The 16,693-nt window shown below is 40.3% G+C and overlaps 2 protein-coding genes across 9 annotated transcripts in view; one reads left to right on the forward strand and one right to left on the reverse strand.

The window, feature by feature from the left end:
• SLC25A26 (solute carrier family 25 member 26) overlaps positions 1-16,693 on the reverse strand; it is a 152,916-nt gene that overhangs the window by 56,619 nt on the left and 79,604 nt on the right. The gene's annotated exons all lie outside the window — the stretch shown is intronic.
• LOC122683190 (barrier-to-autointegration factor) lies at positions 2,622-3,374 on the forward strand. Its single transcript, XM_043886808.1, has one exon. The coding sequence runs from the start codon at positions 2,716-2,718 to the stop codon at positions 2,983-2,985; it is 270 nt and encodes an 89-aa protein (XP_043742743.1). The 5' UTR covers positions 2,622-2,715; the 3' UTR covers positions 2,986-3,374.

A 16,693-nucleotide genomic window follows, 5' to 3' on the forward strand; every position in this document is an offset into this window, starting at 1 on the left:
AAAAAGAAGCCAGAGGAAGCAGGCTCCCTGACTTTGATTATTCTATTAATACAAAGCTACAGTCATCAAAATAGTATGGTACTGGCACAGAAAAAGAACGAACGAACGATAGATCAATGGAACAGAATAGAAAGCCCAGAACCAAGCCCATGAACCAATATTCTGTGACAAAAGAAGCAAGAATACATAATACAATGGAGAAAAGACAATGTCTTTGATAAGCAGTGCTGAGAAAACTGGACAGCTACATAAAAAACAATGAAATTGGAATATTCCCTAATGCCACACACAAAAATAAACTCAAAATGGATTAAAGATCTAAACAGAAGACCAGATATTATAAAACTCTCAGAGGAAATTCCCAACAGAACACTCTATAATATAAATCACAGCAGTATCTTTTTTAATATATCAATTTCCTAGAGTAATGAAAATTTTTAAAAATTTTAAATGGGACCTAATTACACTTAAAAGCTTTTGCACAGCAAAGGAAACCATAAACAAAACAAAAAAACAACCCACAGAATGGGAGAAAACATTTGCAAACAAATCAACTGACAAGGGATTAATCTCCAAAACTCATAAACAGCTCATTCAGCCCCCAAAAGTAAACAACTTAGGTAAAATATGGGCAAAAGACCTAAGTAGACACTTCTCCAAAGAAGACATACAGATGGCCAAGAAGAGCATGAAAAGATATTCAACACTGCTAATTACTTGAAAAGATGCTCAACATCGCTAATTATTAGAGAAATGCATATCAAAAGTACAATGAAGTATCATCTCACACAGGTCAGAATGACCATCATCAAAAATTCTACAGATAATAAATGTTGGAGACAGTGTGGAGAAAAGAAACCCTTCTGCATTGTTGGTGGGAACGTAAACTGTTACAGGCACCATAGAGAACAGCATGGAGGTTTCTCAAAAAACAAAAAAATTTACAACTACCACACGAACCAGCAATTCCACTCTTAGGCATTTACCTGAATAAAAAATTCAAAAAGATACATGCACCCCAATGTTCACTGCAGAACTATTTACGAAAGCCAAGACATGGAAGCAACCTAAATATCAATCAACAGAAAAATGGATAAGGAAGATGTGGTACATGTATACAACAAAATAACACTCAGCCATAAAAAAGAATGAAATCATGCCATTTGCAGCAACAGGGATAGACCTAGAGATTATCACAGTAAGTGAAGTCAGACAGAGAAGACAAACACATTATGATATCACTTATATGTGGAATCTAAAAAGATGGTAAAAATGAACTTATTTACAAAACAGAAACAGACTGACAGACCTTGAAAACAAACATGGTTACCAATGAGGAAGAGTTGGGGGCGGGGGGATAAATTAGGAGGAATGGACTGACATATACACACTGCTATATATAAAACAGGTAACTAAGAAGGATCTCTTGTGCAGCACAGGGAACTCCCCTCAAAGTTCTGTAATAATCTATTTGGGAAAAGAATCTGAAAAAGAAAAAAATAACTGAAGCATTCTGCTTTACACCTGAAACTAACACAACATTGTAAACCAACTATACTCCAATACAAAATAAAAAGTAAATTTAAAAAATTTCATTTGGATTAAGAAAAAACCTGCAAAAAAAAAAATCTAAGAAACCTTAAACCCAAAAGCTATAAACAAGAAGAAAAGCAAGATTTATTACATAAAACATTTTAGATTTCTATAGCGAACAGAAAACACAGAAGAGCAGACAACAGATACAGGGGGAAGCGATGACAAACTTGGTGTGCTGAAAAGCAGAGACATCACTCTGCCACACAAAGGTTCACACAGTCAAGGCTAGGGTTTTCCCGTGGTCATGTATGGTTGTTAGACCTGGACCATAAAGGCAGAATGCCAAAAAATCGATGCCTTTCAACTGTGGTGCTAGAGAAGACTCTGAAAGTCCCTAGGACAGTAAGGAGATCAAACCACTCGAGCTTAAAGGAGATCAATCCTGAATATTCACTGGAAGGACTGATGCTGAAGCTCCAGTATTTTGGTCATCTGATGCGAGTGGACAACTCACTGGAAAAGTCTCTGATGCTGGGCAAGATCAAGGGCAGAAGGAGAAGAGGGCGTCAGAGGATGAAATGGCTGGATGCCATCACCGATGCAATGAACATAAATTTTGGCAAACTCTGGGAGATGGTGAGCGACAGGGAGGCCTGGCATGCTGCAGGCCATGGGGTCGCAAAGAGTTAAGACACAACTGGGTGATGGAACAACAAATAGGGGAAATATTTCCAATACAGAGGACATAGGCTTAATATTCACAAAGAACTTCTACAAACTGACAAAATGAGCACCCAGGAAAAAAATGGTAAAGGACAAAAAAGAAACAAGCTCACAGAAGGGCAGCTCTCAGTGGTCAGTGTTCCCAACCAATGAACAAGACGACGCTCGAGAGAAATGCAAACTGACCACCAAGGAGGCATCACTTAACATCAAAGATCTGCACAACTGATGAGACCTGTTCTACCTGCTGCAGACAGGAATGCAAGGGAAAGGCTCCTCTCAGACATTCCTGGTGGGTGTGTAATTTGCTAGTTTGAAAAGAATGTTGCAATCTAGAAACAACTATTTAAAAACATATCTTTAGAAAGTTCTAGTGGGCTGAGGTAGCGGCGGGAGCAGCCGGCTGGCGGGAGAAGCCGTTACAGAAACGGGAGCTGCGGATTAAGCTTGATCGAGATGACAACCTCCCAAAAGCACCGAGACTTCGTGGCAGAGCCCATGGGGGAGAAGCCGGTGGGAAGCCTGGCCGGGATTGGCGAAGTCCTGGGCAAGAAACTGGAGGAAAGGGGCTTTGATAAGGCCTATGTGGTCCTCGGCCAGTTTCTGGTCCTAAAGAAAGATGAAGACCTCTTCCGGGAATGGCTGAAGGACACGTGCGGCGCCAATGCCAAGCAGTCCCGGGACTGCTTTGGCTGCCTCCGGGAGTGGTGTGACGCCTTCTTGTGATGCTCTCTGGGGAGCCCCCGATCCCAAGCCCCAGCGTTGAGTCTCCAGAGTTTGCAGCCTAGTGAGGACTCCTCCTCCGTCCTCTACAAAGGAAGAGATTGCTGTTGTCGTGCACACCTCCCATGTACTCCAGGGCCTTTGGGGAGTTCTCTCCCCTCACCATTTCAACTTTTTTGGAATTGTCACCCTTGCATGCATCTTCCTTCTCCTTTCCCTGCCAGTTTCATGACAATAATTAACAGCTTTTCTGAGTGGATTCCTGGCCCTGTCCCTCACCCCCACCCCCACCTGTGGTCTCTTTTATGCCATTTGGCAGTCTTTTTGGCAGAACAGTCACTGTCCTTGTAAAGTTTTTTAAATCAATAAAGCCAGTGGCCTTCAAAAAAAAATAATAATAAATAAAAACATATCTTTAGATACAGCAAACCCACTCTGAGAAATTCATCCTACAAAAATAAAGCATTTCTGTTCAGGGATTTTTACTGCGACACTATTCATAGTGATTAATGCCTCAGAAGAAAAGTATGTGAACACCATTAACAATGAAATAGCTGTATTCATTAAAATGATCACCTACCAGAAAATAGTAAGCAGCCATTTAAAAGAACGAATCAGAATTCTAACAGGTGGGATGAAGACCTCCTTTAGCTATTTTTAAAAGACAGAAAGACAAAATACAGGAAAATATGTACCATGTAAGCCATCTTTTATAAAGGATAAAAGATATATGTTTTAAATATATCAATACATAAAAAATTGATAAAATTTAAAAAGAAAATGTAAAAACTACAAAGATACACCAGGACAGGTCTATACAAAGTCTGAGATGTCAGGAAAAGTAATGTGGAATTTATCCTTTGTCACCCTGGAGCCCTAGTGCCTATCACAAATGGTGAACACATTTCAAGCATTCAAAAAATGTTTTACAGTAGAGAAGGCCGGGGGAGGGGGCATAAGGGAGGAGCTGAGAGTGGAGGGAAAACCCGGACAGGATTCCACTGCTAGGGCAGGAAATTTACATGAAGAGCCAGGAGCATCTTCTAAGTCCAGAAATTAATACTCAAAACCAAAAACACAAAAAACTTCAACACTCACACTGATGAGGGTATGTCAGAGGGACACAGGAGCCAAGGGAAAGAGTACCCAATAGTTCAAACTAGAGCAATTCAAACCATAGAAGTACAGTAGTAATGGATCAGATCCAAAGTAGAAAATAAGCATTCACAAATCATACTAATTAATAAATAACTAAATTAGGGAGAAGAGACAAATCTGTATGGAAGAATTTCAAATAATTCAGGCAGATGCCCTGTCCTCTATAATGTGGAGCGTTAAGTCCCCCACTCCTTCAGTGTGGGAAGAGAAAGAGTAACTTTCCAGTGGAGAAACCTAACAAGTACTAACTCTCTCTGCCAGGTAATCAAGGTCAACATTAACAGTGACAAGTCTCGTAGACAGTGAGTACCCTAACATCAGTCTAATCATGAGAAAAATATTCTACAAATCCCAATAGACAGGCATTCTTCAAGCAGAGCTGTTGACCAGAACTCCTCAAAACAGTCAAGGTCTTCAAAAACAAAGCGTTAGAGACTGACACAACCTAGAGGGACCTATGGAGACATGAAAACAAAATATTTTAGGTTGACCAAAAAGTTCATTCAGGTTATCCCCATAAGACCAAACAAACTTTTTGGCCAATGCAATACTGTGCTATCCTGGGTGGAATCCTAGGGGGAAAAAATAATAAGGTAAAAACTAAGGAAATATGAATCAAGTGTAGATGTTAGTCAACAACAATGTATCGGTATTAGTTCATTCGCCATAACCAACCCATCATATTGATGTAAGATATTAGTAAGAGGATAAACTGTCTTTATAGAGCATATAATGGGCTTCCCACGTGGTGCTAGAGGCAAAGAATCTGCCTAGATCCCTGGGTCAGGGAGATGGCAACCCACTCCAGTATTCTCGCCTGGAGAATTCCATGGACAGAGGAGCCTAGCAGGCTATCCAGGAGGTTGCAAAGAGCTGGAGACAACCGTGCAAACGCGCGTGCGTGCACGCACACACACACACAGAGGGTATATGGTAACTCTAGTATCTTGGCAGTAATTCTGTAAATCTAAAACTGACCCAAGAAATGATGTTTCAGAAACAGAACAAAGTTCCAGACATAGCTACCACACTCACACCACTTATGACACCAGATCTGTGAGGTTCTTTCCCACACAAGCAATTCTCTGTGAAACCAGCTGGTCAGTTCAGCTGCTCAGTCGTGTCTGACTCTTTGTGACCCCATGGACTGCAGTATGCCAGGGTTCCCTGTCCATCACCAACTCCTGGAGCTTACTCAAACTCATGTTCATCGAAACAGTGATACCATCCAACCATCTCATCCTCTGTCGCGTCCTATAATTTAATTCAATTTAACTTAAGGTAGTTAAAGCAGAATCCACAAGTTAAGGGCTCAGCCCCACAAGACTGCCCTCCACTTCAGACACCAATTGTAAATAACAGGTCCCCGGCTTACTTACACCTTCTGTCCAACTTGGCTACAAACTGGAGGTTCCCATGATGCGCTCCCATCCACCCAATTCAATCACTTGCTAGAACAGCTCGCAGGCTTCAGGAAAACAGTTCTGTTCAGATACATGAACAGGCAGATGAAGAGATACAAGAGGCCTCAAGAGTCTTGCCCTTCCATTCCCGTGGAGCTGGAGTGCACCACCCTGATGCACATACATGCATGTGCTCAACCTGGAAGCTCCCTAAAGCCCGTATGTTGGGTTTTTATAAAGGCTTCATCACAGAGTCATGATGGATAATTAACTCAGGCCTCCAGTCCCCCTCCACTCTCCAGAAGATGGAGGGTGAGGTGGAAAGGTCCAGTATTTTAAATATGGTCTTTCTAGTGACCACTCTCAACCAGGGGACATCCAGAAGCCCACCATGAGTCACTTCACTAGAGCAAAAGACATTCCCATCACCGGGAAAATCCTAAGGGATTTAGGAACTCTGTGAACCGGGGTCAAAGACCAAACATTAGAACAAAAGATGTTCTTAGTATTCTTACCAAACACGAATTTGGAAGGGCTTTAGGATCTCTAGCCAAAACCAGGGATTTTGATCAACATACATATTTTCTATTATTTTACATCTGCCTACTCAACATTTCCATTTGGAAGTCTAACAGACATCTTAAATTGAGCAGGTCCACACTCAACTCCTGATCTTCCTCTCAAACCTACTCGACCTACAGTCTCTCCCATCTTAAAGGGAACTCTAAGGTAAAAGACCAACTGTATAAGCCAACTGGATGACTGGTCTTTTCCTCTCACAAATCACATCCTTTATAGGCCAACTTACTGGAAACTCCTTAACTCAGGAGCAGACTGGAAGATTAAGAGAAAGTAGGGAAGTTAAAGATGGGGTAGGGGTGGTGTGTCTTAATGAATCAAAGTCCCAAGAATAACATCTGATATGTAACAGGTTCTCAGTAAATACTTCTTGAATGAATGAATATATCTCAGAAAAAAAAATACAAGGATAAATGCCACAGCTGTTCATTATAGAAGATGATTTACAATCACTATCTAAACCAATATTAAAATAGAGTGGGTGAAATAATAATAGAACAATCTGCCATAAAATAGTAAACCTAATTGCCTTTTAGTGGTTTTCTTTTTTCACCTTACTTATATTTTAAAATGTAGTAAGTAAATATGCAATTGCATTATAATGAAAAATTCCATGAAAAACCCTAATGGAAACTCATGTCAATTTTGTCTAACACCTTCATTCACTCTTGGAAGGCAAGGGGGTAGAAAGGGGGGAATTTCTTAAAAGCAATTCACTGCAATATTCTTCATTATTAAATAGGCATGCAATACAGCTTATTTCTTTGCTTCTCAAATTTGGTACCACTTAGATGCATAAAATTTGAATGGCTTTATAAATTATTTGGTTTATAGAAGGATGCAGAATTTTAAGAAAAGGAAGAGATTCTTAAGTAAGACATGTTTTTAAAAAAAATCTACAGAGAAACCACAAAAGGACAAAGTGTGGAAAAACAAATTATGGCATACACGCAAATTAAATATGAAGAAAGAAAATCTTCAGCAGAGAATTTTAGAGGAAACAAGTTTATAATAATGATCACTGATAAAATGGAATTTCAGTGTAAGAACCAAAAAATATCCTTCATTTCCGTCTTTTCCACCTGTAAAATCAAGTAAAGGGTAATAATGACAAACCCTTAGTGGTCACTGTATGGCAGGCACTGTTTGAAGCACTTTATATACCTTATAAATAAATGGTAATATATAACTAATTCTAAGACAACTTTTTTAAAAAACTGCATGTATTTTGGATTTTAACAAGCCATGAGAAAACAATACTGTAAGTAACCTGCTCATCAGGTAATTTTTCCCTAAAGATATGGTTTTCTCATAATTCAATAAGAAAATGTGAGTGTCTTCTTAAAACATTTTAAATGGGGCCATTTAGACAACAAATGAGAAACTAAGATTCAAATATAATTGCAAATACTTATCAAAGAATACCTTATAAGGAGAAACACAGTGGTGTTCTACTGACACAATCTTATTGATTAAACAATGTATAAAACAATGTTATCTAAAGACACCTAAGCTATTTCTTGAACACCTGAGTTTCCTTTAAGGTAAACATTTTGTAATGTAGTAGATGATTTAGCAGCTTTAGATGAATGGAATTATTGTTAAATAGGAAACAGAAGTATGTCAGATGGCAAACCTCTTACAGTCCCATCATTAAAGGAAACAGTGTAACAATAAACCATCTGAAAGTATGTGAGCTGTTCAGAAGCCACAGCTGATCTCCTACTTAGTGGTAGGTAATGCATTAGGCCACATGTGCAGGATTTAAAACCACAAAGATCTAACACTGATTCACATGAAAAGCACCTCTCAGAAACAGGTTTTCATATTAAATAAAACTTCAGAGGAAAAAAGGTTGACAACTAAATATAACGAAAAACCTTTGCTATGAAGTAAGTCATTCTTTGAATTTTCATCTTAAAAGGACTTTTATTCTCTTTCTAACCATTACTGAAAGAATGCAGCGTCAACACAATGTGAAGAAAGATAAGCATAATGAAAAGAATCTGTGGAAACTCATCTTCCTAATTAAAATGTAATAGTAAGAAAGTAAAAAATGAAATAAAATGTAATAGTAAAAGACAAGGAATGACTTACAAGAGAATAAGACATACTTTCATAGAATATTCACTAAATGCTTCAAATTCCTAATAAACCACAGTATTAATATAAATCCAAGGCATATTACCTTTACTATGTGTTTTTTTCAATTTGACACAACAAAAGATTTTATTACATGTTAATACCTTACTTTCTCGATGACTAAACCATCATTAAGTTAAATGAGAAAGAAACAAATGAAAAGGTCAGAACAGTGAATTTTAAAAGTTTAAATTTTTAAAAAACCAACAACAAAACTAAGAAACCTTTAAAAAGTGTTTTTTATGGAAAAAAAATTTAAGTAAAACAGAATATGAAAGTTCAAAAAGTTTTCTTAATTCAAAAAGTCTTATTTTGGTCCAATCTCCATGAACACTATGAACAACTACTGAAGGCCAACTCATTAAGCACCCATTGCTAAGCTAAACCCTGGGGATACAAGGATAATCAAAACAAGGTCTTTGACCTCAAGAAGACTCCATTCTAGTGTTATTTTTTTCTTTTAAGAATTAAATAAGAGATGTTAAACTCTACTGAACAAAAGTCACTGGCTCCATTTCCCAAGCCTATCCCAGGGCCTGGTCCACTGTGAGCACTTCATAAATGATACCTAAAGCAACTGAGCTGAATGGAGCTCAGCTAGAGAGGGCAACAGCATATAGGTAGAGGCAGATTGACTTCCCTCTTAAAAGCTGACCTTTCTCAAATTCCAAAGCTGAGAAAACAGTAAGATGGAGATTGAAGCTTTGTGCTCCCTCCTTGTCCTCTAATACCACACAGCTGCAGAATCAATTCCTTCCAAGAAACTTCCTCTCTGAGCACCAGTTCTGAGGTGACCCTGGAGACAAAGTCAGATGATTTTGTACCACAGGAAGGATTACCACACTATTTCAGCTACAAGTTTATTAAGTTTTTCAACTGTATCTATATATTTGGAAACAAGAAAGTTGGGCAGATGATACTGATGACTCCTAGTAACTGCATTTCAGTTCTGGTCCAAAAAATTAGAAAAAATCTGGAAACAAGTAACTTCACAAAAAACTTCACAGAAACAGGGAAAGGAGATGGGGGAGCAATATACACTGCTTGGGGCTTCCCTGATTGCTCAGTTGGTAAAGAATCCACCTGCAATGCAGGAAACCCTGGTTCCATTCCTAACATCTGCCAGAGAAGGGAAAGGCTACCCACTCCAGTATTCTTGGGCTTCCCTGGTGACTCAGCCAGTGAAGAATTCAACTGCAATGCAGGAGACTGGATTCAATCCGTGGATTGGGAAGATCCCCTGGAGAAGGGAAAGGCTACCCACTCCAGTATTCTGGCTGGAAGAATTCCAGGGACTGTACAGTCCATGGGGTCACAAAGAGTCGGACATGACTGAGAGACTTTCACTTTTTTTCTTTCAAACATTGTGTGGGGTGTGCATGTGTGTGTAAATCAATACTATTATTCTTACATCAATAATTACATGTCGTTGGTATATATTTGTATATGTGTAAATACATGTGTGTAAGTATACCCGTATACGCTCAAAGGCTCAGTCGTGTCCAAGTCTGCAACCCCACGGACTGTAGCCCACCAGGCTCCTCTGCCCATGAGATCTTCCAGGCAAGACCACTAGAGTGTGTTGCCATTTCCTTCTCCAAGGGATCATCCCTACCCAGGGATCGAACCTGGGTCTCCTGCATTGAAGATGGGTTCTTTAGCAAGTGAGCCACAGCCAGGGGGTGGGGGTGGCACAGTAAATATATGTATGTAAGTATACCTGTATACATGTGTGTAAAACTCTTAGACACACTATAATGCAGATAGAATGAAATATCCATTTTCCAATTGTATCAGTTAAAAAGCTGTGCTGAATCTATAGAATTATCCAAGAATCTGCTAGTTTTATTTTCTAAAAATAAAGAAAATATTCAGTGGAACCTTCGCATAATTGATCATTTTTCAGTATAAAGAATTTTTTTTTAAATCCCTGATAATTCAACAAACATACAGCTGCAATGTCAATCAATCTATTAATAAAAATTCACTCCCAAATAATAGGGAAATAAACCCAAGGGTCCACATGATATAGGCAGGAACTTTAGTCCCTACATGGATGACACAATAAAGCTAAGTCAGAGAGAAGTGAAAAGCTCCAAATCTATATTCTAGAATATTATGCTACCTGGACTAGCTCCAGCCATCACTCTGTATGTTGTGTGTGTGTACTTTAACAGGGGGTGTGAGAAAACCAGAGAGGTTTATTGGTGGTGACCGTAGTCACCATTTGTCTATCTTCCTATGAACTGACTAAGCCAACGTGATTAGATTTGTTTGCTTAAATATTGGCAAGGCCAATAAAGGTGAAGCAGGTGAGGAGTCTAGGCTATTATAAGTCTCCTTTCCAACAATTTCTTTATCAGGTGATATCTACAATGAAAAGACACCTTATAGGAAATTTGAAGACAGACCCAGTGATTAAAATTAACTTCTATATGTATGCATATATTATACTATATTTAGAAATACTTTTTGATAAATTACAGACAATACAATACTTGAAGTAATGGTCTCTGCAAAATAATTCACACTGAACTAAAGAAAGATGAATATCTCACAATAGTTAAGTCCCCAATGATCTGATTTTAGTTTTCAAATCAGGCCCACTCCCACCAAATCCTTGAGACTAGCAACATCTAGTATCCCACCCCTCAGGACTCAAAACAGTGTAAAAAACATCCCTAAGAACAGTGTCAAAAAGGGATGTGAAAACTAGAAACCAGACATAAATGGTGCAGTGAACATAAGTGCACACTGGAAAGTTACCAGAAATTGGAAGATACTTATAGTTTTAAAATCCAAATGACTGAAGCAAATGCAATGTCTTCTTAAGAAAATGCAACACTGAAGAAAAAAAGAATGACACAGAATTTATCTGACAAGCACTTATAGACTTCCTGCAAGACTCAAGGCCCCATGTGGAAGTGAAGATGAGTGCATGGGAGCACAATACTCTAAGAGGAGACCTCAGGCAGGAGCCATTGACTCTAGCAGCTGATGGAGGAACAGGCTTTGAAAAATAAAGTGTTTCGAAAGGTGAAGGAGGGGAGTGGGATCTTCCGGCAGAAGAAACAAAGCACAGATAAGGAAAAGCCCTTGGGGAGCAATAACTTGTGTAGGACAGTGAGCAGGTGTGTAATAAGGACTAGTGGGTCATACAGATGGGGCGTGTGTGGACGCTGGAGCCCAACTACAGGGAACGAGGAAGAACAGCCTGAAGAGCTGTGACAGCAAATACGAGGCTCTGGGGAGAATTCAATCAGTGTGAGCTGTAAAGGGACACTGTGGAACTTAGGAAAAGACCCACTGGGAGGTCACTGCAACAGTGCAGAAGGATGGGACAATGAATGAGGCTAGAGAGAGCAAGAAGCGGACTCAGTAACAGGGCTGAAGGGCCTTGTGGGAGATCAGTGGATGGTGCTCACACAAATGAACGTGAGTGCCGACACAGAAATCAAAGACGAGCTCAACAGTGGACACTGGTGAAACGAGGAGCCAGGAGTTCAATGCTTGGGCTACAGTCTGCCTTTCCCATTAACAGGATCTGTGACCTTGATGTTTTTGTTTGGTTATCTGTAGACTAAGGATATTAGACATCAAGATCTCATAAGCCCTTTCCAACACTAAAGTTTTAGAATTCTGAGGTTCTAAGTTTTAAGTTCTGTTGGCTGAGAGAACACTAGTACAAGAGGCAGAGAAGGAAGTCAAGAAGTATGCTTTGAAACAGAGTACACTCCAGGTATCTGTGAAACCACAGATGCTTCAAATAATGATTTTAAACTGACTAGAGATTAGTTTAACCGTTTCTTGGACTGCAACAGGTGTTAGTGCAAAGAGTGAAGTTACTGGATGTCCCTAAGCTTCATCACATTTAACCCGTGAACAGAAGCTCTACTTGGGAGGATGAGAGATATAAAGAGCTGGGCGTCACATCTGGCTGGAAAGAGGATAGCCTGTGACTGGCAGCTTCCTTACAGACGACTCTACAGGTGATCTTATTTGAAGGTTTCCATTCTCCCTTTCTGCTGCTGTCAGGGAAGATATCTTACTTTAAAAGAAAGAAAAAAAATGACGAGGAAAAAGTTGTATTATCATAATCTGTGGTGTCTGCAAATTTTTGCAATATTGGACATTTCATTAACAGTTATGGAGATAGTCAAGATGGCTAAAATGGACTAGAATGGGTGAATTTAGTTCAGATGACCGTTGTACCTATTACTGTGGGGCAGAATCCCTTAGAAGAAATGGAGTAGCCGTCATAGTCAACAAGAGTCCGAAATGCAGTACTTGGGTGCAGTCTCAAAAACGACAGAATGATCTCTGTTTGTTTCCAAGGCAAACTATTCAACATCACACTAATTCAAGTCTATGCCCCAATCACTAATCCCAGAGAAGTGGAACAGTTCTATGAAGACCTACAAGACCTTCCAGAACTAACACCAAAAAAAAGATGTCCTCTTCATCATCAGGGAAAATGAAGTCGCTCAGAAATCATAGAGAAATTATTTTTAAAATCCATCTGAAACATTTTTCTAGCCCAGACAGTTCCTCTAGCTCCTGATCCACAGATTTCAACTGCCCCAACCACCAAAGTCTTTCATTCTCCTGGCATCCCTATGGTGTCAACAAGGACACTATACAACCAGGTCATCGTGCCAGAGACCTGGGGGTTGTTCTTGGCACTTCCTCTCTCTTCACTAAGTGAAGTCACTCAGTCGTGTCGGGGACTCTGCGACCCCATGGACTGTAGCCTACCAGGCTCCTCCGTCAATGGGATTTTCCAGGCAAGAATACTGGAGTGGGTTGCCATTTCCTTCTCCAGAAGATCTTCCCAACCCAGGGATTGAACCCAGGTCTCCTGCATTGTAGGCAGACGCTTTACCGTCTGAGCCATCAGGGAAGTCCTTTCTCTCTTCACTAGCTAGTAGCCAATTCTAATACGTCAATCTGCTCTCCTACCTATTTCTTCAACCTATTGCTCTGCATTGCGCCCCTAATCCAAGCTCACATTACCTTCCATCTGAACAACTGCAAGAGCCTGACATCTTTCTCCCACCTCCTTCCCGTTCCCCTCAACACAAATTTCTGAGAGGAACCAGAGGCAGTATTAGAACAGTAGTTCAGCAAATGAAACAACAGTGAGTGGTCACCTTCTAATAAAGGTTTCTATTATTTTTATGATAAAATACAACATGATCCCCTGGTCTTCAAGACTCTGCATGCACTGTTCACTTCAAGCCACCTGACCTTGCTCCAGGCTCTAAGCCACTCTGGCCTTATCTGCTGAGAGCCTTCATACATGATCCCCGTCCAGACTGTTCAGCCGTCACTGAACCCCCTTTCATCTAATTAGGATTCACACCTTGGAATTCAGACTCAATAGCACTACCTCCAAGAGAATGCCACTAGCTGATCCCAGATAAGACCAGGAGTCACAACTCAGACACTTCCACAGTATGTGTGCTTCTCCTCTGAGACTCTCAAGTTCAATTACTGTCTGTTTCACTGACCTGACCATGAGCAAAGCAAAAACAAAGAGTAGGGCCATACGTGCCTTGTTATGAACATCCCCCTATGCACAGTGCCTTGTGCACATGAAAGACTGTGTGTACTTCAAGTAAATCAGTGACCTAACCATCCACCCATCAATCTGTGATACCTTGCGTAGCTGGATTTGACTCCTGATACACAAACGGGTAGGGCTTATCATCTCACCCTTCCCTGGAACTATTTTCTTTTACACTAGTAATCTTTTCTTCTTTGTTGAATATATACCCCAGTCTCCCACAAACTAGAACTGGATGAGTGTTCAGAGAGAAATGCCTGCATTTAAACTATGAAAACATCAAAGGAGACTAAGAAAACTTTACAGGGGTTAAGACAACCCTCCAGAATGAAGACAAACCCAAATGAAAGGGGAGGTGGGCGTGGAAAGCCAACTATGAAGCTGAGTGGTGGTACAGAGTAAAGAAGAAGAATGAAAGCACCCAGGACAGCTCCAAATTTCCATCAATGTCACTTAACTCGCCCTTTAAGTTTACCAGACCTGGTTTTAGATAACCAACCTCAGACAGTAATGCAAGCACACTAAGGGATGAGAGCCAGAGAGCTAAAGCCTAGAAAAGAGAAAAGCCATGTGCAGATCCTTGAGCAGGCAAACCATTCTGCCTCTAAGATACTACCAAATTCCTAGATGAAAGGAAGATGGAACAGTATTCTCAAGTGACTGGCTTGCCTGTGGGTTTTTTCTCATTTTGTTTTATTATGAAACCTCCTCAACCGTGATATATGCTCATAGATACAATATCAGTTATGATTCAACAAGTTCCTGTGTGCAAAATGTACTAGCATGGGGACTGGAAAACAGTAGGTATTGGATTTAAATGCATGGTTTGCTAAATCAAAACCACCTACATGCTGTGGTTTGGAAAGCTGCAGGAAAGAATAAAATTAACTGCTTCCTCTCTTTCCTGGCTGGCATTTCTCACCACAGCCACACTGAAGAATCACGACCCTTGCGCCTTTGGAGCCATCCCAGTGGAGTCCCATTTTACATGGGTTAGGCTCTACAGGTCTGCAGGGGAAGTTAAGCGACCACAGGACCCTTCTCTATTTAGTGGGACTTCTTGCCAGAAACCAAGGCAACTACGAATAGGAGAAAGTCTGGATTTGTGGTCAGGAGTCCAGTACGGCATCCATGGCACAGGCGGGAGAATGTGGAGGCACCGTGAACAGAACCACAGTTGCTTCTCGCTATTCTTGCCACCTCACCTAACAGGTGGCCAAAGTTAGCATGTCCAAGAGTGAGAAATGAGAAATTCTCCTCTGTCTCTATGTCTTCATTCTTGTCCTTATGAATACAGAGGTAGAAATACAGACACTGAGCAAAATGAGGAACTGAGGACTGATCTCTCCAGCTTACCTAAACTGCTAACCCCACCGCATGAAACCCCACACCTACATGAGCAGCTAACAGAGACCAGAGGTCCCACCTTTGGAGAGGCCCATGCTCTTCAAGATATTTGATTTGGAAGACATTCTAAGCACTTCAACTGTTTCACAAACAGGAGCCATCAAAGCCTTTTCCCTGTGACAATGCCATTTGCTGAATAGTTCTCTCCAACTGCACCATTTCACTCATCAAGCTAAGCACAAGCGACGTGAGCACAAAGATAGCTTTCTTTACAGGGGGTCAGTAGATGACTCCAATGGGTCTGTGGGTCTCAAATACATGATGGATGTGATTTCCAGATAAAAGAAGACCTTAGAAACAATAAACCACTGCTCTCCCATATCCTTGAGAAAGGGTAAGCTGTTTTGTTGTGTTATGTTTCATTTCAATATAATAAATTAAAAGTGAGATACACAAAAAGTCCCTTTATGCCAGGACACTTAAATAAAACCACAAAAAAGTTTTACACCCTCTATAGCACCTAAAGAATTTACATAAGCTGAAATGAAGTTGTTAAAGGAACGTACTGACCTGGAAAAAGAACAACTGCTTTTCCTAAACAACAGTATTTTGAGAATACTGGGATGTGACAAGGGAATCAGCACTTCACCTCCTGTCATGTTCGGTAGAGCTGTGTTAAGTCACTCAATTATACGAAAGAATATTTCTCATAAAGCAAGCTACAGTTTGAAGATGAACCAAAACAGAATTTTTGGTAAAAATATTTGAGACAAAAAGGATCAAGGACCTACTCTATGGCACTGGAAACTCTGCTCAATGTTATGTGGCAGCCTGGAAGGAGGGAGTTTGGGGGAGAATGGATACATGTATATGGATCTCTGAGTCCCTTTGTGTCCAGCTGAAACTATCACAACGTTGTTATCAGCTGTATTGCAATACAAAATAAAATGTTTAATTTAAAAAAAAAAGGATCTCTTCAACAAGAAAAAACCAATGAGTACACACTTTTTGGGAGGAGGGTGTTACCAATTTGTTCTACCACTTTGGATGAGAGCTTCAAAGTATCTACTAAGTTAAATAGTCAGCCCTTTGTATCTGTGGATTCAATCAATCAAGGATGAAAACTATTTGGGGGGTGGGGAGGGGGGAGGGAGAATTCCAGAAAGTTCCAAAAGTGAACTTTGCATTTGCTGGCAACTATTTACATATATTTACATTGTATTTACAATTATTTACATAGCATGTACATTATAGTAAGCATTATTAACTACTTAAGTAAGTATTATTTAAAGTATATGGGGCTTCCCTGGTGGCTCAGTGGTAAAGAATCCGCCTGCCAATACAGGAGACACAGGTTTGAGTCCCTGGACCAGGAAGATCCCACGTGCCTCGGAAAACTAGGCCCATGCACCACAACTATTCAGCCTGTGTGCTCTGGAGCCCGGGAGCCGCCAACTACTGAGCCCACGTGCTGCAACCACTGAACTCTGTGACCTGGAGCCTGTGCTCAAAGGAG

The sequence above is a fragment of the Cervus elaphus genome, chromosome 24 (genome assembly GCF_910594005.1).
Source record: "Cervus elaphus chromosome 24, mCerEla1.1, whole genome shotgun sequence".
In the NCBI taxonomy this organism is placed as follows: Eukaryota; Metazoa; Chordata; class Mammalia; order Artiodactyla; family Cervidae; genus Cervus; species Cervus elaphus.

Coding starts and splice junctions, on each gene's coding strand:
- LOC122683190 (XM_043886808.1), top strand. CDS start 2,716: ATGACAACCTCCCAAAAGCACCGAGACTTCGTGGCAGAGCCCATGGGG.